This window comes from Xenopus tropicalis, chromosome 2 (genome assembly GCF_000004195.4).
Source record: "Xenopus tropicalis strain Nigerian chromosome 2, UCB_Xtro_10.0, whole genome shotgun sequence".
In the NCBI taxonomy this organism is placed as follows: domain Eukaryota; kingdom Metazoa; phylum Chordata; class Amphibia; order Anura; family Pipidae; genus Xenopus; species Xenopus tropicalis.
In genome coordinates, this window is record NC_030678.2 from 112,605,811 (window position 1) to 112,630,210 (window position 24,400).

Here is a 24,400-nt window from a genome sequence, read left to right on the forward strand (position 1 = left end):
TGAGCTGGCAAAGGCATACGTGGTGATCATTGTTCAGAAAGACAGAAAAACAAATCAGTGCTGGTCAGCCACTCTCCATGTCTCCTGATACATTTCTGTGGGAACTGCTGATTGGCTAGCAGTGTTTTGACTGCCACTGGTCTGCACACGTGAAAAGCATCAGCCAAAGTTTCCTCAGACCTAAAAGGAGCATCCTTTGAGTCATGTGAGCTGGCTCACAAGCACATGGAACAAAAACAAAACAGAGTTTAAATAACATTGCCCATTGACTTTATTTCTGGCTCTGTTTGGTTACAGTATAACTCGGCGTCATGAACTGTACAAGCATTAAAATGCTGCCCAAAATACATCTTACATCATATTTCACACAAAGCAGATACATTGAGATCCTAACTATTTCATTCTCCATCTTTAAAAAAAATGTTGATAGGCACGAAGTAAAGATACATTGGAAACTTACTGGGAAGCAGGCAGAGAACCTGCATAAATAACATTTCATTTTCCAATTACTTTTGTACAACAGAGGATCCAAATTCCATAGAATCTTGCAGGGGATCAAAACCTGCAACACTGATCGTACAAATATAAAACGGCGATTGTTGTGTAATAAAACATTGGGCCGATTAAAACAGAAGCCAGTACAAGAGTGATGTGAACAGGAGAACAGGCACATTGGAACTGTGGGATGTGTAAAACGGAGCACTGTCGAACCAGTGTAAAAGTCTTGGTTTCTCATGGAAAACAATTGTAACTAATATTATTTCCACCAGCCACAGGATTATCCTTTTCAGTTCCTTTTTTCCACTGCAACACATCGCTTCTTTTGTTACAAAAGTAAAACTTGTCCATTTATACAACATGAGTTCCAGCCTGGGATTGCCACTGAAAAACCATTAGATGATTTCAAACACTTTCTTCAGTTCCACTATAAGTTGCCAGTCTGATTTCTGCATCTCGTCTCTAAACCAGTTTTTCAAAGCATCAATTGACTGCCGAGTAATCTGAAATACAGGAAAAAGCAATGATTTAGTAAGCGCTTAGAGTACTCTCACTCATTACTTACAATAGGAGGCCATGTTCTGCAGTAAAGTCAATGAGAAAACAAATGGCCACACTAAAGGTGCCATACACATGGCACAGACCTGGCACCAACAGCAAAAATACTCTGGGTCAGGCCCACTGCAAAAGAAATCTTTTGAGGGGCCTGGCGCAGAGTAGCAAATCCTACCAGCCCCTGGTCTGCTCACTTCCCTAAGAGTGGGTGGGGATTTACATGCAAGCAGGGGATGTGAGAGGGTGGGAGGAAGGGGGCCATGCAACAATGCAGACCCCATGGTCTTGGCCCCTTTGTTCCCTTTCTGACACTTTGCAGCCAAAAAAAAATTGCTCTTTGGGGCTACAATTTTATTGTTAAGTCTTTTTTTTAGTTTAGTTTTTTTTTTTTTTTTTTAAACTTATGTTTCTATTCAGGCCCTCTCTTATTCTTATTCCAGTTTCTCATTTGAACCACTGCCTGGTTGGTAGGGTAAATTGCACCCTAGCAATTATGTAGCTGCTAAAATTCTAAATTTGAGAGTTTTAGAATATAAAGCTAAAGAATTTAAAAAACAAAAATAAAAAATGAAGACCAACTGCAAATTGTTTCAGAATAGCACTCTACATCAGTGATCCCCCAACCAGTGGCTCATGCTCCCAGTGATCACTTGAAGGCATAAAAATCCAGTGTAACGGCAAACAGAGCCTCCTGTAGGCCACCAGTTTACATAGGGGCTACCAAACAGCAAAACCCTCAACCTTTTTTGGCACCCACAAGAACTTTTTTTCATGCTTGTGTTGCTCCTCAAGACAATAGTATAGTATAAAATAGTCTTTATTCCATCATCAGTAAAAGGCACATGTAAATCCAAATGGACCTACGCTTGATGATGGAATAAAGACTGATTTTTACTTTTATCCTTGTGGTGCTCCGCTACTATTTTCTCTAATTCCTTGTTGTTGGGACCATCTGGGAGTTGGTCCGCGTGTAGCACACTTGGGCTCGAGCGGTAAGTGCTCCCATGTATTATCCCTACTTTGCATTGTGTTGCTCCTCGACCTTATTTTTAAATGTGGCTCACTGGTAACAAAAAAAAAAAGACTCTAAATCATATTAAAAGTTAGTTTAAAGTCGAACACTCCTTTAAGCCCTTGATCTTTGCCTTGCTTTCCTCAATATAATTTGATTAATACCATATATATATATTTGCTAAAATTTATAAAAAAAATTATAAAAACACCACTTTTACTAACACTTATGCAACTTCTAGTTTTAACTATAGATGTACTGGATAGCAGTACCTCACTCTTTATGGCATATGTCAAATATAAAATCTCACCTTGCTAATGAGGAAATCTGTAGCCTCAAAGTGTCTTCCAAACATCTTAGGAGACTCTCCAGGAATGGGCTCGATTTTAATGCACACTTCCTGGCCTTTCTTTGCCATATCAACTGACTTGTGGTTAATTTCAATACTGGTCACTATCCCAATATCTACAAACTGCAAAAAAAAAAAAATCACCAAGCAAATTAAATCAGAACTCTAAGAGAAGACAACCAAGGCATTAAATCTCTTTATAACATACATTGCATAATACAGAAGAAATACAAAGCGTCAAGATGTCACAGAATTACTTACATTCTTACTAGGTACACAAATTGGCGTTCCCTGTTTCACTTGTCCTGCTTCCACCACCACTCCCATGACAATTGGATCTCGAGAATTGAAGATAAACTGAGGGAGAATTCGGATTTTACACGGAAATACTGCTATGTGCCTAAAATAACAAGAAGAGGCTACAGATATTGGAGCACATACAATACACCAAAGAGTTCCTGTGACAGACTAAAGGGCACTAAAGCTCATAGCTGAGCAGTGTGAAGAGAAGCAGGTGATGCACAATCAAAATGCTACAAAGCATATTTATTACTACTCTCATTTGTTTCCACTAATTGTGTCTCTCTGCTCTTTAACCCTTTTGAATTTGAACATGCTGGCACAAAAGGTCTGGTCCTGGCTTTTAACCCTGTACTTGGCAGGGGATCAGCTGACTAACACTTGCTGTTATATAATTGTGATCCTGCTTATTCCATCTTTTGTGCATCAGCTTATACTATTAGCCTAGAACAATAATTTTCTGCCAGTTCCATTCCATTTTGTATAGAGAACAGCAGGTATGGTATAAGAAACCTGTTCTAACAAGACTGGCTGACTGAAATTAAACTGATGCTTTTACCTTGTAAGAAGCAAATTTAGTTATGTTTCCAGCCCTGGACACTTACTTGAATTCTTCCTGTTTCTGCTTCTTATAGTCTTGGCGGTACTTAGTAAAGGCATCAAATAAGTGGTAGATGATTTCAGCACTAAAAATGCGAACTCCTAAACTATCAGCCATTTCTTGGGCTTCTCGTTCAATCCTTACATCAAAAGCCAAAATCACAGCATATCTGAAAAGAAATGAGGGTGATCATTTATATCCATTTACTCTTACAGGACAAAGACCAACAGTAGTGCATTAAAGCGCTACTCACTGTGGATCATGTTCCAACATCACTGAAGCTTTCATGACATCCTTTTTGTGAACAGGTCCAATGTTGATTCCAGCATACTATGGAAGAAGGAATCACAATAGATTACGTTCAACTGTGGTGCATAAAATTAAAGCTTTTCAGTTTTAAGCGCAGAATATTTTATATATACACAGGTATGGGATCCCTTATCCGGAAACCCATTATCCAGAAAGTTCCAAATTACGGAAAGCCTGTCTCCCATAGACTCAATTTTAATCAAATAATTCAGAATTTTAAAACAGATTTCCTTTTCCTCTGTAATAATAAAACAGTACCTTGTAATTGATCCCAACTGAGATGTAATTAATCCTTATTGGATGCAAAACAATCCTATTGGGTTTAATCAATGTTTTATTAATTTTTTAGTAGACTTAAGGTATGGAGATCCAAATTACGGAAAGACCCCTTATCCGGAATACCCTTGGTCCCGAGCATTCTGGATAACGGGTCCTATACCTGTACTAGTAAATACCTAAAAGAGCAACTAATACTAGCCACCAAGGCAATTATGCCTGACCTGGTGCACCATCTGTGGCGAGTTTGTTTGCTCTTTATCAATTACCTTTATTAAGACGACTTTCATTTGACTAAATAAAAGTAAATATGAAAAATATCATTAGAAGTTTTTTTTATTACTGCAGTCTGGCAGAAAATAAACAATTTTAAACGGATTGTTTAAATAATCAACAAAACGACAAACGAAACATGAGTCTAAAGCCGGCCATACACGCACCGATAATATTGTACGAAACCTTGTTTCATACGATGTTTGGTGCGTGTATGGTGGCTCGATGAGGCGACAGATATCGCAGAAGGTTGATCGGCCAGGTTAGAAGATTTTGAGCGGGTGCCATTGAAGGCACCGGAGCAAAATCTACGTTCAGGGCTGAATCGCCAGGTGGAGGTAGAAATCCTATTGTTTCTACATCCATATCGGACGATTCAGCCCTAAACGTCAATGGAGGGTGGAAACAATCTTTTGTGCAACCAATGGTCGCACGAACGATCGGAAGTGCTACGTGTGTGGCCACCTTAAGTCCTGATTTGTCAAATGCTCTGCTCCACAAGATTACATTGTTTGTCATTCAAGTAATCTAGGTTGTAACAAACTCACGGATGCAGAATAGACTCACCGGTACTTCTGATGTTTTCAGGAACTCTAGCAGTGCTTCTAAAGAACCCAGGGTAGATGCCTGCACATAAACACCCTTTTCTTCTAACTTTATGGCATTCAAGGTCTGTTTTAATTCATGGATGAGCTCATCCTTACAAAGAAAACAAAAACATTTGCATTTTAGTAGATAAATTAGACATGAAATATTAAGGCCTTAACGTTTTCACTTAGGAAGTCACTTACCCTCAGAACTGGGATCTCATCCTCACTGTGGGCCACTAACAGTGGCAACCCAGCCAATGCCTTTTCCAAGTCTTTCCCAAGAATCTTAACTCCTTGAGCAGCTATTACTTCTTTGTGTTTCTCATACTGATTCTGTAAATTACACACAAAGTAATGTTGTAAAGAAAGAAGGAAAAACTGTTCTAACAGAATTAATCTGATCCCTTTATTTTGCATTTAATTCTGTAAAAAAATCTCATTATAAGGTACTGCAACTTGCATCTCTAACTCACATCTCCCCACACTAGAGTCTTACATGCTGCTGCTAGAACCAACCCCCTCTGATCTAAAGGTGCCCATACACGGGCCGACTATAGCTGCCGATATCGGTCCCTTGGACCGATTCGGCTGCTAATCGGCCCGTGTATGGGCAGAACAGAGCTGCCTGGCCGACCGATATCTGGCCTGAAATTGGCCAGATCTCGATCGGCCAGGTTAGAAAATCCGGTCGGATCGGGGACCGCATCGGCTCGTTGATGCGGTCCCCGAACTGACTGCCCCATAAGCTCAAATGTAATCCGATTGGATTTTTTTTTTTTAAAGCAGCTTGCTACCCGATATCGCCCACCCGTAGGTGGGGATATCGGGTGAAGATCCGCTCGCTTGGCGACATCGCCAAGCGAGCGGATCTTATAGTGTATGGGCACCTTAAGAGGAAACAGGCCCATTCACTGCTGAAATTCTTATCATGGCTACTGACTAAACAAAGAAACCTCAGAAATGAACAGTGCCACTACCAGTTTAATTAAAAACACCTTAATTGAAAAACAAAAGTATATTATAGTTTCTGCACCAATATAGACTCCATGTAGCTCCACACAGGACAACACTGTGTCTTCAATGGAATTACAGGAAGACGTGCAAGACAGCAGATCTGCTTTTCTCTGCTTGTGTAAAAAAACAAAAGCAGAGTAAAAAGGATGATCTGCTTTGTATGCCCTTACCCTAAGAAACACAATATAAATATTTAACGGACTAAAACAATTAAGAAAAAAGAGTGATAGCAACCTCTCTATTAAGATCCACATCTCCAAAGCCAAGTAACACATTTGTGTCTCTACATATCACACACACACTATATAACACAAAGCTTCTCAAAATGGTACAGCTCTAGGTATCTTACCTTAACTCTTAATTCTTTCATTGGGGGAGGTAGCAAAAGTCCTCTGATCTGGGTGACTATTGGGCCTTCAACACCAGGAACAATAACAATGTCACTTTCCTTTAAACGCCCATTGATCAAAATGACATCAATAGTCGTTCCCATCCCTGGCAGGGCTTTCACCTATGGTTGGAAAAAGTTAAATTATACTGTAAATCAAAAAAAACAAACAAACATTTTAGACAAATTAGAAAAGAAAAACATAAAAAGACAGATATTTTGAGACATCATTAGGAGTGCCCTACAGTGAGCAGATGCTTAACTGGATGCTAAAATGTCATTCACTTAAGGTTATATAATAATATGATTTGTGCAGTTTTTAGAGTGATGGTAGAGCAGCGGTTCTCAACCTGGGGGTCGAATGACCCTTTCACAGGGGTCGTGACAGTCCCGGTTTTTACAGCGCGTCCCGCTGTCCCGGATTGTTCAATGAATGTCCCGCATTACAGAAAGGCAGAACATTCATTAAACAAGCCAGGCCAGCGGGACGCGCTGGCTGCAGCGGAGCGCTTGTCTCTTCTTGCGGCTCCTTCTTCTTATTCGGCTCCTCGTACGGCGGTGACAGTTTCTTTTATAAGGTTGCGCCCGTGCGTACGTGTGACGTCACACGTACGCACAGGCGCAACCTTATAAAAGGTTCTGTCGCCGCCATACGAGGAGCCGAATAAGGAGCGGGGAATTTGGAGGTACTCTCTATGGGGGCAATTGGGGGGGCTCTGTGTATGGGGTGACATTGTAATGAGGGCTACTGTGTATGGGGGGGCTCTGTGTATGGAGGGTACTTTCTATGGGGGCTACTGTCTGTGGGGCAATTGAGGGCATGGTCTATGGGGTCAATTGGGGGCACTGTCTATGGGGGGGTACTGTTTATGGGGGCAAATGAGGCACTGTGTATGGGGGGCACTGTATGGGGGTGCTGTCTATTGGGCCATCGTGGGTACTATTTTTAAAATGGGGTGTGGCAATTGGGGCGTGGCTAAAAAATTTATTTAAGGGTCGCGGCATTAGGAAGGTTGAGAACCACTGTGGTAGAGGGACACCATTAGAGTTCTGCGTGTCTCCAGTTGATAACAGCACAAATAGTGAAAAATAAAAGTCTTTCCTTACTTCCATTACTTGGGCTCTTAACTCTTCGGAATGAGCCAGCCTTTTATTAAGCATGGTCTGTGTCAAGTCTACAAGAAGAGAGATCAGATTTCCCATTCCATCTCCAGTATGAGCAGATGTAGGAACCAGAGAAACAAAAGTGCGAGGGTCTTTATTTTCATAGAATAAAGCAGCATTCAAACCCTAAAAAAAACAAAACAAAGTTGCAGTAGAATTAAGACATTGCCCTTTAGATTCATTTTACAAGTTTCAGAGCAGCTTGGGCTGCTTTCTTCTGCAAAAATATATTTGCTTTTACCCCATGTGAAACTTACAGTGGGTCAGTGACCCCAGCAACCAAGAAGATTGATGGTCAGGCTAGATTTTAGCAAATATGTTATTAAAAGGAGAAGGAAAGGCTAAGTCACTTGGGGGTGCCAAAATGTTAGGCACCCCAAGTCACTTTAATCACTTACTTTTTACCCCGGGCTGGTGCCCCTGTTAGGAGAAAACCGCACCAGCCCGGGGTACCTGCAGCAAGCTCTTCCTTCTTCCTGCGTTTGCACATGCACAGTAGAGTGAAAAGCACTGGTCCTGGGATTTTGACAACAGAGGGAAGAAGGAAGCACTTCCTGCAGCTACCCTGGGCTGGTGCGGTTTTCTCATAACCGGGGCACCAGCCCAGTGTAAAAGGTAAGCGATTAAAGTCACTTGGGGGTGCCTAACATTTTGGCACCCCCAAGTGACTTAGCTTTTCCTTCTCCTTTAAACATTTCACAAACCTCAAAAAGGAAAAAAAAAAATTCACAGTGCCACACAGCATATTAAAAAAAAAACAAAAAAAAAACAACTAAATGAATTCTAATTTAACCAGTCACTAATACCATGACTTTTTTTTGCCAGAATTTGTAGTTGTGTGTTGATACAGTAGAAAACCCCATGGACACTTGCCCTAAGCACCAAAAGGAAAGAACCAACAAGAAGTGCTATTGTACGTCGTCCACTAAAAAATGAGAAGCTCCCTTGTTTCTAAGGTAATCATTTTTCTTCTATGTGGCAGTTATAATATTCTGCCACGGTGAATAACAGTCAAAATTTAATTTATATATACAAATTATATATATCTGCTACATATATATATATATTTCAAATTCTAGTCTTAAAGTTAATAAACCCTGTGGGGCTCATTTATCAACACTGGGCAAATTTGCCCATGGGCAGTAACCCATAGCAACAAATCAGTGATTGACAAACATCAAAGCCTCCATATGGAAAAATACCAATATAATTACCTGCTGTGCAAATTCAACAATGATGGCCTTGGCTCGCTCCTCAAATTCATCCTTAGTATTTTTCTTCTGTTTCTTTAATGTTGCAGCAACATCAGCATCTGGGCCCTTTTTCCAGTCATACAGCCTGTCGATCTAATATAGGGGATGAGTTAAAACTGATGTTTCCAGTTACATGGCTTTTACTCAAAGAAGGAATGAAGTTGCGACTGAAAGGGAATGATTTATTTAGTGCTTTTCTCCTGTGGGACTCAAAGCCCCTTACTGTAAGCAAGGCATTCATTATAGGCACACTGAGTATGCTAGGACACTTATCCAGGGTCACAAGGAGTGACAACCAGGGTCCCTAGGTTGGCCAAATTAAAGGCTAAAAATAACACACAAATAAATCATTATCTCATCATTCATATTCATTAAAAAGTGATATATTTCCAGAAATGGCATATCCTTATTCACTGAGGGAACCATATATGCCTTAAACATGGTTTACACAGCTCCAAGTTTACTAATTAATAAAACAAAGCTACAATTGGCTGTGAGCATATGTAGTGCATTATATTTATGCTTGCAGCAACATTCAGTACAGAAAAAGCAGGAACACTTACTTTGTTCAGAGCCACAATAAAAGGGCACTTCTTATTTTTTAGCAGGTTCAGAGATTCTATTGTCTGCGGCTCCAATCCATGCATAATATCCACAACAAGAATGGCAATATCACAAAGGGAGCTTCCACGATTCCTCAAATTACTAGGTGCAGAGAAATCCAAACAGTACAGATTACAACATAAACTCTCACCAACACAAACACTTTGCTTTACAAGTACTTTCCATGCATTTAACTTACTTTGTAAACAAACGGATGTAAATTTGCATTAGCCCATTTAAGTGGAAGCAATTTGTTTTTTTGTTTTTTTTGAATACTCAAGATTAGGCACGAGGCATAATGTAAAGCCTTTAGAAATAATTATTAGGCTGTATCTGTGCTATTAATTCAACAGTTCTTCAGGCATAGTGATTTGCATGTCCCACCTATCATTTCTGGTTTTAAGGCAGCGCTATGTGTATACATGAGGCATGTAATACATTGTTTTCTAAAGGCTTTACATTACGCCTCGCACTGTGAAGGGCTTTTGGGCTAATTTAAGTTGGTTTCTTTGCTGCAAGATAAGAACACATTTTACACTACTAAAATACTGAAATTGAAACAACATTGCCATCTGCTGGTTGTTTGTTCCAATGTCATTCAAGCTGAAAGAATATTTCATAAGTACAGGAGCATCTTCTAAATTCTGCTTACAAAGAGAGTGAAAAAAAGTTTCAATTTCATTATATCTTAAAAAATAGAAAAAAAATAAGGTATATACTTGTTTTGAGGGGTTTCCTTTAAGTATAAGGCTTGACTTGAGCATTCCATCAAGAGAGTAAGTGTACATTGTCCAAACTGCCACCTAGTGCTGAAGTAGGCTATGCAATAATGCAACCTACTAACCAACTGACCTACTTCTAATAACCTCTGCGCACTATAACCTCCAATATTCTGAATAATAAGGGCCGACTGTCAGCATGTCAATAATGGATTAATGAGAAAGAATGAGCAGACAGCAGACTTCCTTGGATTTACCAGCAGTCCCACTTAACTTAATTTTTAAGAAAGATAGTATTGCCCCCATTTCCTTTAGCATCTTTAGAACAAAATTTAGGAAAAAAATGCATCCTATATAAATATTGTAAAATAAAATATAATGCACACATTTAACACCTTGCCTCCTGCAGATTCTACAATTTGAAGAGAATATACATCTTAGTATTATTTGTTAATTGGAATTATGATATAAAGACTGGGAAATTAAATACCTGAAGGATTCATGGCCAGGTGTATCTATGATAAGCATTCCTGGAATCTTTATATTCTCCCTGTCAAACTAAGTGCAACAACATGGATTAGCACAAGTGACAATAGTCAATGTAATTATGCATTTTCTCTCTCAAACATTCACTTACATTCTTAACCATCTTAGCCTGTTCTTTGATAGCATCAAGGGGGACGTTGGTTGCTCCAATCTGTTGAGTGATACCACCTGCTTCACTGTCTTGTACATGTGTATGGCGCAGCTACAGGACATGAAGATGGAAAAAAGAAAAAGAAATAATTACTTTAAATAAAATAGTAACATCATGACTGATAATAGCTTGGTGCAGAGACTGGGGTACTAAATAGCCTACATCTGTCCTGGCAATTTTTTTAGCTATTTTGTTCACAAGCTGAATTACACTGAAATAATGACATACAAATAAGTCTGTGGAGCCAGTAAATGGGTGCCGTAAAATAGATTTAATAAAAGGACATGTAAAGCCTATATTTGCCTAAAATGTCTATCAGTTGGGCAGGTCTCCCCCACCCAAATGGCATCACTTGTACTGCATATATCCCATCTGTTTGCTAGCACCATCACATTTTTCTAAAGCAAATAGCAGCTTTCACCCGGTGGCAATTATTCCTCTGATACATTTAAATCAGCAAACAGCATACACACACACAGACCCTTATTCAGCATACATTTCATCAAGAATACAGTCTCACACAGGCAGAACTGTCTTTGATAAAAGTTCTGCTTTGTTTGAGTTGAGCTCAGGAGAGTTGGTTGGGAGAAAGAAATTGAAGCAGACAGCTACAGCTGAGTTTCTATGGGAAACAGCAATGCCATCTCTTCACTGGCTGCTAGACTGGGGGGCGTGTTTAGTAATCTGAGCTTAGAACAACTGAGCATGTCCACAAGCCAGGAATCAAAGCAAATTCCCAAGGGGGGAGATGGGTTGCAGCCTTACTATTAACCTCTGGACAACCAGAGTGGCAGGGATTGAAAGATTTCAAAGAGGCTGTTCAATGATTACATTTTTGTGTGTGGGGTTTACATGTGCTTTAAGACAACTTTACATATAGTTAAAAAAAAAAAGTTATCACTAGAGCAGTGGCTCCCAAACAGTAAATCTGGACGCTAAAAGGCTCAAAAACTTTGAGGAAGGGAAAAAGAAAAACAACGTGAAGACAGCTCGGGCAAGATTTTGGAAGAATGGTTAGATAATCCTGAAAGCCTAGCCTGAAGATCAGTTAGAGCAAGTTATGAGGGTGATCATTTATGTGATGTTCTAGATCAGCTAGAGGCCTTCTGACCAGATATGGAACCCCAAAGGATTTTATGGCTCCCAGTCTACTCAATGCCTCCATAGTCTTCTCAGTATACCTAACTAAATCAACCATAATTCAGCCTTCCAATATGCAGTATAATCAGCCGACTAGAGCAGTGGTTTTTAAAGCCATTCAATTCAACACAGCTTTTAAAGTATAAAATGTGTTTAGCATCCATAAGTATTCTAATGTTTAATTATTTTTTATTCCAGTGTCCCATTTCATCTCATAACACAAAAGAAACACAAATATTTTACAAACAGATTTGCGTCTTTGTAGAATTCAGAAGGCAGGCTGTAAATAAGTGACATATAAAATACAATACACCAGCAATACTTTGGCACATAGTTTGGGCAGCATTAATGGGGGACCAGCATCGATTAGTTAACACAAGCTAGGATATTTAATGGGTCAGCACTGTCTAATGTGCTTATTTTATTGGCATTTTAATGTATAGCATGATCAAATAAATGCAGTTGGTAATGCATTTAATCACTTGTAATGCAAAGTACATTATGTAGGACACATTTCTGATTTAATAGAGATACTAATAGGCCAAACATTTCCATGCATGATCTATGGAAATGTATTATTCTACCATGTCCAGTATGTATCTTTTTAGGACACAGAGGGGAAGAAAGAGTTAGTTCTCTCATATCTGTAAACTATATTGTACACTGCAAGGTTACAGACATCTGTAAATGCTGCTGTCTCAGCCTTTTGGTCTGGGAGTAGAAGGCTTTAAGGCTGGGCTAACCCAGACTGTGGTCTGGTCTAGGGGGATGGGGTGGAGGGGGTCAGTCCAAGAGTCTGGGAACATTGGCACAGAAGTATTTAACTTTACTTTTAGTGACCTGCAGGCTGCACCCCCCCCATTTACTGTTTTGTGCCATCCAAGAGAGCAAGCCACAGATTTAGCCACGATTCCCCAACCTGCAAACAGCTACTGAAATGTCTAAAATACTTAATACAAGGACACAAATGCAACAGAATGAATTGCATGGTCATATATAGATTACAAAACATATACTGACTTCGCATAACATTTTCATGCTAGGCTCTTTTCATCTTGCTATACTACATGTAGCCAGTAAACACAGAGTGGTGCACAGGAAAAGGAAACTATATAGGAAATATATAATTTTCAGGCCATTGGGATGGTACAGTCAGCACAACAGATTCCATGGTTAACAAGTACAAGTTAGCTGAAAACCTTACCTTATCCAAGATTTTTGTTTTTCCTGTGTCTACATGCCCAAGGACACATATTACTGGTGCCCGGAGTACCTGGATATTTACAGTTTTCTGGTTTTCAAGGCGTCTTTTCTAAAAAGATACAGGTGAAGATAAAATTTATGCATTAAATATGGTACCCAAATTGTTTACAGACTGGGCTATCGGATGAAAACAGAGGCCTAAGGAAACCCATCAGTAGAGGACAAAAACAAAAGGTCGTTGTGGTCCCATCCCCTGATGGGATTGTTAAACCTGTGGACAGACAATCATGGTGGTTTAACTAGGCTGCTTTAATGGGAAAAATATATTTTCAGAACATTTACTTTACATTTTATTTTTTAAAAATTTCCCTAAAGCAGCAGGGCACATGTACCTCTATTCTCCTCTTTGCTTTGTCGTACGCTATCTCTTCTTTAGTGCGATCGTCATCAGAATCAGACTCAGACTCAGACTCGGAGCTTAGTTCTCTGCTAGGCTTCTTCTCTTGAAGTTTTGGTGCAACAGTTTGGGATTCTTGCGGCTTTTCATCTGAAGACTTTCCATCTTCAGTGCCTTCACTATCCCCTTCATCCTCATCCTCTTCCTCACTTTCTCCCTCATCCTCTTCATCTTCGTCCTCCTCTTCTTCCTCTTCATTCTTCTCCTGAACTTCAATGTGAATAGTTTTTGTCTCTAATGAGAAGGATTATTCAGTAATTATTCAAAAGTCAATTGACACAAAGTTCCATTACTTTTCACAGTATAAGTAACAAATGATAGTTTATAAACTTTGGTGACATTAGAAGGGTTTATTTTAGAATTGAAGTAGTCTCTAACCAATTATAAATATTAACCACTGAAAGTGACTTATTTTACAAACAATATTAGAATGAAATTGATGCAGCATACTGTAGTGGTGTTGCATTAATAAACACACCTGTAAATACACTAACTCTAGGCTAGAAAACAATGCTTCATAAAATTCTCTAGCATAAAAATATTTATTTGGGCAGAGGGATATTACAAGAAAAAAATACAAACCTTTCTCCCTTTCTTCATCGCTCACTATAGCTTCCCAGTCATCCACACCGGCATCCTCTTCTGTTGCTAAAAATACAGCAGAGGAAAATGAATGAATATCATCTGTATGAATATTGTCTTGTATGAAAGGGGAAAGTAATAATGGTTTAAAAGGAACAAAAGACCAAATAAAATTGAGACAACTGTTGTTTGTATTGTCACAGAAATGCTATACACATAAGCATGCGATACTATACTGTAGTAGTAGACTTTCTGTATACAGAATAAAATATATTTTAAATAAATTACTCATGACATGCATTATTTTATCATTTTTTTCAATTCTTTTGTTTTTTTAAAGCTAGAAAAAATATATATATCAAAAGGGCAGGAAAATGTAATCAACAAAATGGGGTTATGTAGTAACACAGCAAGAGTCTGCTCTAGTCTAAAAACCAACAACCATTAGTACAAGCATCAATTAATTCTTACTCTCTGTCAAATATAAAAGTTATCAATAGATTTCTATATATTGTTGCCACAGTGATATTTTTTGTGTCAAAAAAAAACAAAAAAAAAAAACGTGAGTTTATGGATTCGGTTCGCCCAAGAGTGTGGATTCAGCCAAATCCTACTGGAAAAGGCCGAGACCCAAACCAAATCTTGGATTCAGTGCATAAAACCAAAAGTGATGTTTTGTTTTTTTTCTAACAGACGTATAGAGATTAAAACTACTAACTAAAAGCACTATTCATTACCAAGCATGCTAAAGCTACAAGTAACTTTAGAATCCATCTAAGCAGCAAAGGTTAATCTCATTGCCTGCTGCTCAAATAAAAAACACCAAGCCCACTGCAAAGCAAGTTGAAATCCCTAGCAAGGAAATGCTACAGACATGCACCACACTAACAGAATACCTTCTTTATCGCTTTCACTATCCACACTGTTTCCTGGAAAAAGGACGCTTGTTAAATTTGAAAAATCTGCCCAGTTGGAGAGCATATAGAAAGTTAGAATACACGTAGAATCTCATATATACTGCTTTTGTGCATATTACCTTAACAATATTAAGGAGGGTTTGCATTTTGTTGGCTACTCTCAATACAGGTGACCCTGCACTTTGTATTTGTATGTTTTAGAATATTTCTTTAAGATGCGCATTTGAAAATTTTATAATGCATTAAAAAAGCTATACTAATGCTACGTAAACTCTCATTTGACACCTCAATTTCTCCAAATTTGGTGACTCTAAGAGAGGTGTTTAACGGTTTTTGGTTTGGAGGACATGACTAATCGCTAAGAGACAGTGTCATTAGTTTTTATTTACATAAGCAAATTAGGATTTAGATTTGGTTTGGTATTTGCCAAATCTTTAACAAAGGATTTGGGATTCAGCTAAATTCCAAAATATTGGATTCAGTGCATCCCTACATGATATTCTATATGACTTGACCCAGTTAACCTCCTCTTAGTTAAAAAATGCTTGCCATGGCTTGTTGGGTAATAGCATTGGTTGTCCACCATTTTGTAAAGTTGTAGATGTAAATTCTAAACCACAACTCAATTTTGGCACCCTAGAACACTTTTAACCCAGATGAAGGCCACTATGACCCCCACTAACTTCAATGTCACACATCACAGCAGTCTGTTTCCACTGCTATTCTGAGCACTGTATTTGTGAGTAAACAGTACCCCACTAAGCTTGCAAATTTATTTTATATTAATTTATATTTCTAGGATACAAGATAATAAAAAAAAAATAAATAGGGTAAAAAGACTGCAAACTAACCAGGTGATTCCACTGGCACTGCCGTCTCCTCTTTCGCTGGTGCTGGTTGTTCTATAACTGCTTCTACCGGAGAGCTCACCTCCATTGGCTCTGAAAATAATGCATCATTGTTATGATCAGGTAGCATAGGCATCTCAAAGTTCAGTTCTCTATTCAGACATGTTGTCTACACGTTTCAATCCCCACGGGGCCATCATCGGGATATATATATATATATTAGGGATGCACCAAACCTACTTTTTTGGGCTCTGCCGAACCCCCTGAACCCTGAAAAAAGGCTGGATTCGGCCCGAATCCCGAACCAAATCCTAACATATATATTTATTTATTTACAGCTTAGGAATTAATTGCTGACAAATCAATGGAAGGCAGGATGGGCGCTGATAGACATTTCTCCACCTGTGGAAATTCCCACCCGGAGAAAGTATGTGTGCTATGAACCTAACAGAAGCATTTAGCTAAAACTTATCTGGCAGTTTAATGTAAATAAACAGTGCAATCAATCACATACAATGTGGCTTGCGTGACACTCCACAGAAGTTCTTTTTTGTAAGCAAATTTTTTTGCTTTAATAGGAATTCTTAGCATCACTATAAAAGCCCAATCAAATGTAGAGCAGCAAAACTGGACCCTCTATACTCTACATGGCCTAAGGGTTAAGGAAATGCAGGTAATGGGTTCACAGCCTTCAATAGTGCATTTATATACATTTCTAAGCATTAAAAAGACAGACATTCATTGACCCACAAATGCTAAAGTGTATGACATTTATAGAACCCCCCCCCTCCCCCAACTCACTTCTAGATTTTATTCTACATTCAGATAGATCTTCAAATTGCGAATTTGAATTTTATGCTCAGATCAGCAAATAAATATGACTTTACCTTGCTTAACTGGTGTCTGTTGTTGTGGCTTCTTTTTCTTTTTGTCTTCATAAATTGGCTTTTTCTTTGGCACAGAGTCTTTGGAAGGTACCTCAACACCTGGGAATATGAAGTTATAAATAAAATGGAACTAAATTCTTTGCAAAATAATTCATAATTAGCACAAACTGTAATGAAAGGCTGCTATGGCTGAGCATTTCAATATATGTGAGAACACTAGTATTATCTAGCAAGATGGTACAAACTAAATAGCCAGCGTAGACTAAACCCAGTCATTAATACTGATCTAGCTTTACATTTTTAACAGGAAGGATGTCCTACCCTGAGCTTGGAGGACCTTCAGAGTTGCTTCTGCTCTTGCTCTGGCTTCTCTCTGTGTTTTGGTCAGTAGCTTGCCCTCCTTTTTTAAGCGTTCCTTTCTTTCTTTTTCTTTTTGCTTTCTTTTTTCTTTTCGCTCTTGCTCCAGTCGTTCCTGTCAGACAGAAATCAGTTGTCAATTATCTGTTCTTTATTAATTTATATCATGAAAAAAATAGCATCAGTTTTACCTGCCATCTTGCCTCTAGCCAACCCATCAATTACCTGCACGTGCCAGGCTGTGACATGACCCTTTATCATGTACACTTATTTATTCTCAATTGTTCACTCTTTTGATCCATAACTTAAAACATGATTACTACTCCTACCGTCTACAAGCCCCTACCTTACTTCTTTTTTACAATTAAATATGAAAATCATTTTATTGGTATCTACAACCCATAACAACAGAAACATATAATAGACAAAGCAGCCATAATTAGAACCTTTTATTTTATTAATTTTAAAGGACATTTTTAATTGTTTATGTGAGTGCAAGAGGGAGAGGTGACTAAGCAGGCTGAACTGTTACCTCTTCCAAACGCTTGGCTTCCATTTCCTCCAGCCGTCTTAAACGCTCTTCCTCTTCTCTCTTCAGTCTCTCCTCCTCTTCTTTCATTTTAGCCAGAGCTTCCTGCATGGCTTTAACAACAGCTGTACTGGGTCGCTTTTTCTTATCATCTTTTTCTGTCTTTTCCACTTTCTTTTTCTTTTTGTCTTTTTTCTTTTTGTCTCCCTCATTGTCATCTGAAATAATTTGCAACACAGAACACACATTACAGGAACAGGAGTAGTAGAAGTGATTGGTTGGCTGAAAGTCATAATATCCATGAGATTTAAAAGACAAAAACCCAATAAGTACCGGATCGCTACAAAATAATGATAGTGCTCAGTAGTAAATAAAGGTAAATATCCTTTAGTAATTATATACACTGATTTTATTTTCCACTAAAAATAAAGCAGTAAATTTTAGTCTGCATATATGCATTTGCTCCTGTAAGTGGAAGCTATATTTATTACACCAATGAGAAAACCTATTAGGAATCAGTGCCCTCCAATGTCTCAAGTATCATAAAAATGTCTTGATAATAACAAGTCATTTTTGAATGAAATATTTCATAAACATCTAATGGACAAAGTACTTTTATTTTACTCGGAAAAAAAGAACGCAAAACAAAAAAATTCATTTGTGGTAAGTAATGGAGAGTGAAATGATTTCTCTGATCAATGACACTACACCTTTGTAAGCAATACAAGTTTTGGGAAACCCCCAGCAAACACATCTATATACATACCATCTGCTTCTCCTTCTGCAGCTGCAGCAGTTGTGATTTCAAGCTCATTTGCAGCCTTGGCTTCCTTTTTGGGAGCAGCTGTCTCAGCAGCATCTTTTTTCCCACCTTCAGGTTCATCCTTTTCTTTCTGCTTTTTTACTTTAGCCTTTTCTTCCTCTCGTTTTTTTCTTTCTCGTTCTTTCTTCTCAGCCTTCTTTTGAGCAGCAGTCTTGATCTTGAATTCCCCATCTTCATCTGCACTTTCTACTTTTGGTGCAGACTTTGCCTTTTGATTTTTCTTTCCTTTCTTCCCTTGGCTAAACTCATCTGACTCCTCACCACTGTCTCCAGAGTGTTCTTCTTTTTGATCATTAGCTTCCTCGACAACTTGAAGTTTTTTAGAAGCGGATTGATTTTTTCCCTTTGCCTTCTTAGAAGTTTGATTAAAGTTATCATTATCATCATCACTCTCAGACATGTCAATGGGTTTAGATTTATCTGCTTTCTTGGGTTTTGCGGTTTTGGTCTCCATTTCATTTTCACTATTGTCCTCATCTTCATCCAAATTTGTCTTCTTGGCTTTTTGGCCTTTCTTTTTCTTGTCTTGCTTGACGGGTACAGGTTCAATATTGTCAGTTTCTGCTTTCTGTTCAAATAAAAAGAGAAAGAAATTACCTTCAAAATGAAGTACAAATTTACCACTGGCCCACTATTAAGGTGGACTGGCAGAACACAGAGGTAAAGTGGTCATTTGCAGGTATTTATTATAGAAAAAGTAAGAGCTAAACTACAGGGAAGATTTTGTAGGATGGTGTCAGATTAACAGATCACATCCTACAAGTTGGATGTACTTGCATAATTAAAATATAATGGGACTGATTGAAAAATCTGATGTGTAAACTACATGGAAGATTTGCCATCCGTCACAGCACACCTGTCGGAGGGGAACACTGCATCTGCATGGTTATGGTGCCCGAAATACTTTTGCTTCCCACTAAAATACACTAACTATGGGACACAGAAACAAAACACAGCATCCAACCTTATCTGATCCAACTTTTTATTACAGGGGGGGCGGATTTTGAAGGATGCCACAAAATCTGTTGCTTGATAAGATTTTGTAGGTCAGAAGTCTGACCCACAAAATCTGATCAAAATCTCCAATGTAGTTTATCACTAAGTATCCTGCCACCAAGCACTCAAGCCAGACACATATGTTACGGATTGGGTCACAGGTTAGATAACTTTTGCATCAACCCCCGATGAACAGTTACATGTTCGTCATCTCCTGCCAAAGGAATTGATGTGGGATTTTGGATGTGGATACATACCTTTGAAACAAGTTCTTTATCTCCTTTCCCCCCTTGTGCTTCCAAGGACAGCTCCTCCAGTTCCTTCAATATATCTTCTTCACTGAAAAAAAAAAAAAAAAAAAAAACACATTTTAAATCATATGAACTCCACACAAATGATTTTTTGCATAATGGAAGAAAATGCAATCAAATTAAAAATGACATATACATTTTCTTTTATTATAGGGGAAAAAAAAAGTTTTCGGGTTTCGTTCCCCCTTTCAAAAATAAAAAAAACGTATTTACTTAAAATCTTGCTTCTTTCCTTTCTTCTTTTTTCCTTTGGCCTTTTGGTCTTTAGCAGCTCCAGCTCCCTCAATCTCTGCAGCTAAGGCATCAACATCAACATCATCCTTGGCACTAAAAATAAGAAAAGGTAAAGAAGGATTAGGTCTTTGGGGATTTTTGAAATTACCAGTACACTGTATATCATTTTCTTCTGGGTTAACAGGGGGACCACAAGGAAAAACAAAGATAAGCCATAGTATTAAAATGTTTATGACATATTTTGAAAGTGAGGGAGTGAAATAGGGATCTTATTATAGCATTATCTTCCACAGCTCTGATTAATGAGATACACAATTTCAATATCAACATCAATACAGATACACATCAGCACACTAGATACAAACGAATTCTGCTCACACAAACTTATAAAGTTTTATGACAATTGGTAGTTACCGTCTTTCAAAAAGAAAATGTAAATATGGGGACAGAATACTATATAAAAACATCATTCCTCTATAGTGCCACAGACTGACCAAGAATAGAAAGAAAAAGAATAAAAGCTGTTTGCCAATACATTTAATCTATTTAAAGACAACCTTTTATGCAAGCTCCATTGGACAGCACTGTGCAATAACTATGTCTGCTGCCAAAGCACATATAACCAGTAGTGCTTTATAAGAGAAATTATTATACTCATAAGTTACTCATTAATAAAAGATACCCAAGAAACACATGGAAGAGTGCAAAACACATTTAAAGGAAAGAAAACCTATTTGACTCCAAATTCAGCAAGACACAATTTTTAAGAGTTAATTGTATACAAACTATAACTTTGTCAATTTGCTCCTTATAAAGATTACAGAAATATCCACTGCAACACCCAATGAATTTTAAATGTCTAGGCAATTTGTTTTTGGTTTTAACACTATGCAGCATAAAATCACTCTTATATCTGGCTCTGGATACTGCTGTAGCCAACAAAGGAAGCAGTGTGAGTCCCTGCAAAGATAAATATAATTGAAGGATTTATCTTAGCCTAAAATAACTGTAAGTACACTAACCTTAGTCCAACTACAGAACCATTTAACAGGAAAAATCTGTAAATAAGCACGGCAAAGCGATGCTAGTGTCTTCATGTCAGGCAGTAGCTAGAAAGCAAGCCAAATGCTATCTTTTTATAAGGTTTGCCTGAGAGTTGCAAGCTATTGAGTCAGCAGTGGGAAACTCCCACAATGCCCCGAGACCTGGATCAGTCAGACTTCTTAAAAGCACTCCAATTATCAGTTCTGAACATACAGAAGCAGGAGTGAGTGTGGGTGTGTTTTCTACTAACACGTGCCCATAACGCAAAAATGATTTGTACATGCAGCAGATTATACTGATGTAATGAATGAAAGTAAAGGAATTTCTGTGACTGATGCAATACACAGAAATTAGTACATACTTAGTTGCTCCAAGAACCCAATTAAAGACACCATGAACAACTTTAGCCAATGGAAAAACCTATTTAAAGGCAAAATTACAATTGCCTAACAATAAACATTACAAATGTGTTATTCTAAACAGAAATTTTAAATCACATTTAAAAGAAATAGTTGTTGGATTAAGTAATAAAAAACAACCATTAGGGCAGCATAATATGTAACGTGTACATTTAATTTAGTTGAAAATATGAATACAAGCAACAGCTGCTTTCCACAAACATTTGACAGTATTTTTATATGCAATGACATCCAGTGATAATACCCTTCCTCCTCAGGGGCTCACCAAGGAAAAGGGGAAGGACAGGTGTTACTTGTGCACCTGAGGGAGTGAGTTATTTTTAAGCTGGGACAGGCACTGTTTTCTCTGATTTTAAAACCAATTCTTGTGTCAAATAAAATGTAAGTTTTAAAATGAAGGTTTCCCTTAGGTGTGCCAATAATATAACAGTATTGACCAGACTATATTATAAGTAGTTTCAATAAACAGCCTAAAGTAATGTGTATAAACACTTTTGGTGGGCGAGGGTTGAATTTAAAATAAACAAAACTGAGGGCTCTGAACAAAATGATGTCCTCATCCCCCGCAGTAAAGCCTTACAAGCTACTTTGCTATTGGAGTAGGGAATCCTAATCCCCAGGATCAGATTATATGATGAAAGTTCCAGTGGGAACTGAAACGTCGGACCAATAAATCTTCACTTTGTTTCTCTCTAAAACTCTGACTCCTGCGTGAAAATTCCTGAGAGTGCCGTAGCCCTATGTGTATATATGTTCAATTTATTGCACTGGCACCCAGGTATTATCGGAGTTTTGTGGTGTGCAGCTTCCTAGCTATATACATATATACATACACAGTTAAATGGTCGACAACAAAGTGTTGTATTCACAAAAATAAAGGACTCAGCAAAAGGACATGCACTCAGCAAAAAAGTGTGTAAAGTGTAAAAAGAGAAGATTAACACAGGATTACTCTTACACTCATCAGCACTTCATTTTTCAGAACAAATGCATGCAGCCAAACACACACACCCCGGCAACAAGCTTATTTTTAATTCTCACATAACTATAGTTGGAAAGTTGCACAATTTCTGTTACTTTGTATCATATATCTTTAACATCCTGGAGGCAGTTTATTTAAAACAGTTGGGATTCTGCTAATAATATAAGAACAAACTATAAAGCATGTGTTTATTTGCATGCTAAACTACATTATTCTGTAAAATAAACATGTTTCTTTTCAATTTCTGTGGTAAAAAATGTATTTAAATGTCTCTTTAAATTGTTTTAGTCTGATCCTTCAACCAAAGATTTTCTTCTCCATGCAAACTATGATGCCTGTCAACAGTGCAACTTGCTGACCTATGTGGAATCAGCCAGTTAGAGTAGGTGAAAATTATCAGTGACATCAGGGTATTATTTGCTGCTGCAGACAGTAGAGATGCATTATCACCACAAAGATGGTAAAGGCCTTTACATACATACTGACTTTATGGAGTCCTTGAACACTGGTATATGGGTCAGTTTTTGGGTCAGTTACAGATACATGCATGTGACACAGATCCCAAAATTCAATGCTCCAACATCTGTAAGTTAAGCCTTTGACAACAGCTGCCTTAGCTCCTTGGGATGCCTTGTACCTAAGCACATGCACATCTAAAACCCTTCACCCTTAGTTGCCATAATGCACATACAGTTGGCTACACAGGAACAAGTACAGTTGCATGGGGCCCAACAACTATCAATGGTATTTTCATCTTGAACCTCAGAAACTTTTTAAAAGGGATGAAATATACATACTGCAGGTACCTATATTTCTTGAAATAAAACCTTGCAGAAAATGGTAAAATGTATTATGACTTTATTTTTTATACTCAAGAGACATGTCCATCACATGTCAGGCTTTCTACTTGTTCTTTTTACAAATAATCTAGTCTATGAACTCATTTATACGGATATACAAAATAGATTAATCACAGTACAATGCCCCGTCCCTTTTTACTAGAAATTCATTCTGTGCAAGTGGTTTCTATTGTCCTTAACAGACTTTTAGTTACAGGTTTGCCATCATAAAGTTGCTGAGCCACTACAGTAAATGCATGTCATGCCTCTCTGCAGCAGACAATGCAGCTCCTATTATTAGCCATCCCACACACGCCTATCATTATATAATACCAGTTTCTTATCCTTGATGGCTGTATGTGTATGCAACATAAAATGTTCAATTCTAGTGAATTAGAATGAATGTTTTCCAGAACGTCTCTCCTTGTGCCTTCTGACAAATGGACACGCATATTTCTATCCTTCTGCACATGTCAGGGTTTATGGATTAAAATGCCACATTAGGAAAGAAAGAATGCAGCATGCCACTTTACAATTCTCAGCATCTCAAGGCAACATTGTGCAAGGAGATGTAGTTTAACAACATATGCAGCCATCCAGCTGTGACATTTCTACCCGCTACTTCTTTCCATTTATAACAGAGCAAGTCAAACAGTGTGACTCTAGGCCTCTGTCCCTTTGCACGTCATACGACGTACATCTATTCTATGTTTACCTGAGGACATTAACTAAGCAATACTTAGTTACCTCTCATCACTCTTGGTCTTCTGTTTCTTCCCCATTTTCGCTGTGTCTTATTAACCTGGAAACACTCAGTCCCGGCTCTTCAAGCTTGCTGCATATGGTGGACACAAGCTGCAACACTTACATTTACGCATGCGCCGATTTCCATGGAATCGATTGTATAGCCAGGGCTCCTTTTCCCCGCAGCCAATGAAAAATCACGTAGGGGACGCACGCTGACGTAAGGGTTGGGAGGTGGGGCTATTGCAAAAGCGTCGGAAGTTTGAAACGACGTCTTTTTATCTTTTCTGTATAAAAAAACTGAATATTTCATGGTGATCGCGCTTTCATGCCCAACAATTTAATGAACAATTGCGTGAACTCACCCAGAATGAGTATAACTCACATACAAGGTTTGGTCATAGAGGGTGTACAAAGATGGCTGATCGCACGTGTGTGATACATATGACGCAAAATGAGCGCGCCTGATTGTCACATTGAGCATGGT

At 38.2% G+C, this 24,400-nt stretch overlaps 1 protein-coding gene across 2 annotated transcripts; it reads right to left on the reverse strand.

Moving 5' to 3' along the window:
- Positions 1 to 251: 251 nt before the first annotated feature.
- On the reverse strand, positions 252 to 24,112 carry eif5b (eukaryotic translation initiation factor 5B). 2 transcript variants are annotated; one of them, XM_031897015.1, is made up of 25 exons: positions 23,917 to 24,112; positions 19,865 to 19,978; positions 19,598 to 19,679; positions 18,288 to 18,912; positions 17,525 to 17,739; positions 16,957 to 17,107; positions 16,636 to 16,734; positions 15,752 to 15,841; positions 14,880 to 14,912; positions 13,984 to 14,049; positions 13,337 to 13,635; positions 12,946 to 13,053; positions 10,542 to 10,652; positions 10,395 to 10,462; positions 9,146 to 9,287; positions 8,544 to 8,675; positions 7,273 to 7,455; positions 6,127 to 6,288; positions 4,965 to 5,096; positions 4,741 to 4,872; positions 3,569 to 3,645; positions 3,320 to 3,484; positions 2,676 to 2,814; positions 2,376 to 2,537; positions 252 to 1,001 (listed from the first exon to the last, which is right to left on the reverse strand). In XM_031897015.1, exons 1-25 carry the CDS (start codon positions 23,949 to 23,951, stop codon positions 894 to 896), a joined length of 3,630 nt encoding a protein of 1,209 aa, XP_031752875.1. In that variant the 5' UTR covers positions 23,952 to 24,112; the 3' UTR covers positions 252 to 893. The 2 variants fall into 2 exon arrangements, with proteins under 2 accessions (XP_031752875.1, XP_002937905.1); XM_002937859.5 differs by lacking the exon at positions 14,880 to 14,912 and having other exon boundaries at positions 23,917 to 24,110.
- Between the last annotated feature and the right edge of the window lie 288 nt (positions 24,113 to 24,400).

Coding starts and splice junctions, on each gene's coding strand:
- eif5b (XM_031897015.1), bottom strand. CDS start 23,951: ATGGGGAAGAAACAGAAGACCAAGAGTGATGAGAG. Junction 10,463..10,541: donor AGGCTAAGATGGTTAAGAAT/GTAAGTGAATGT, acceptor TGTTGCACTTAG/TTTGACAGGGAGAATATAAA. Junction 2,538..2,675: donor TTTGTGTACCTAGTAAGAAT/GTAAGTAATTCT, acceptor TTTTTTTTGCAG/TTTGTAGATATTGGGATAGT.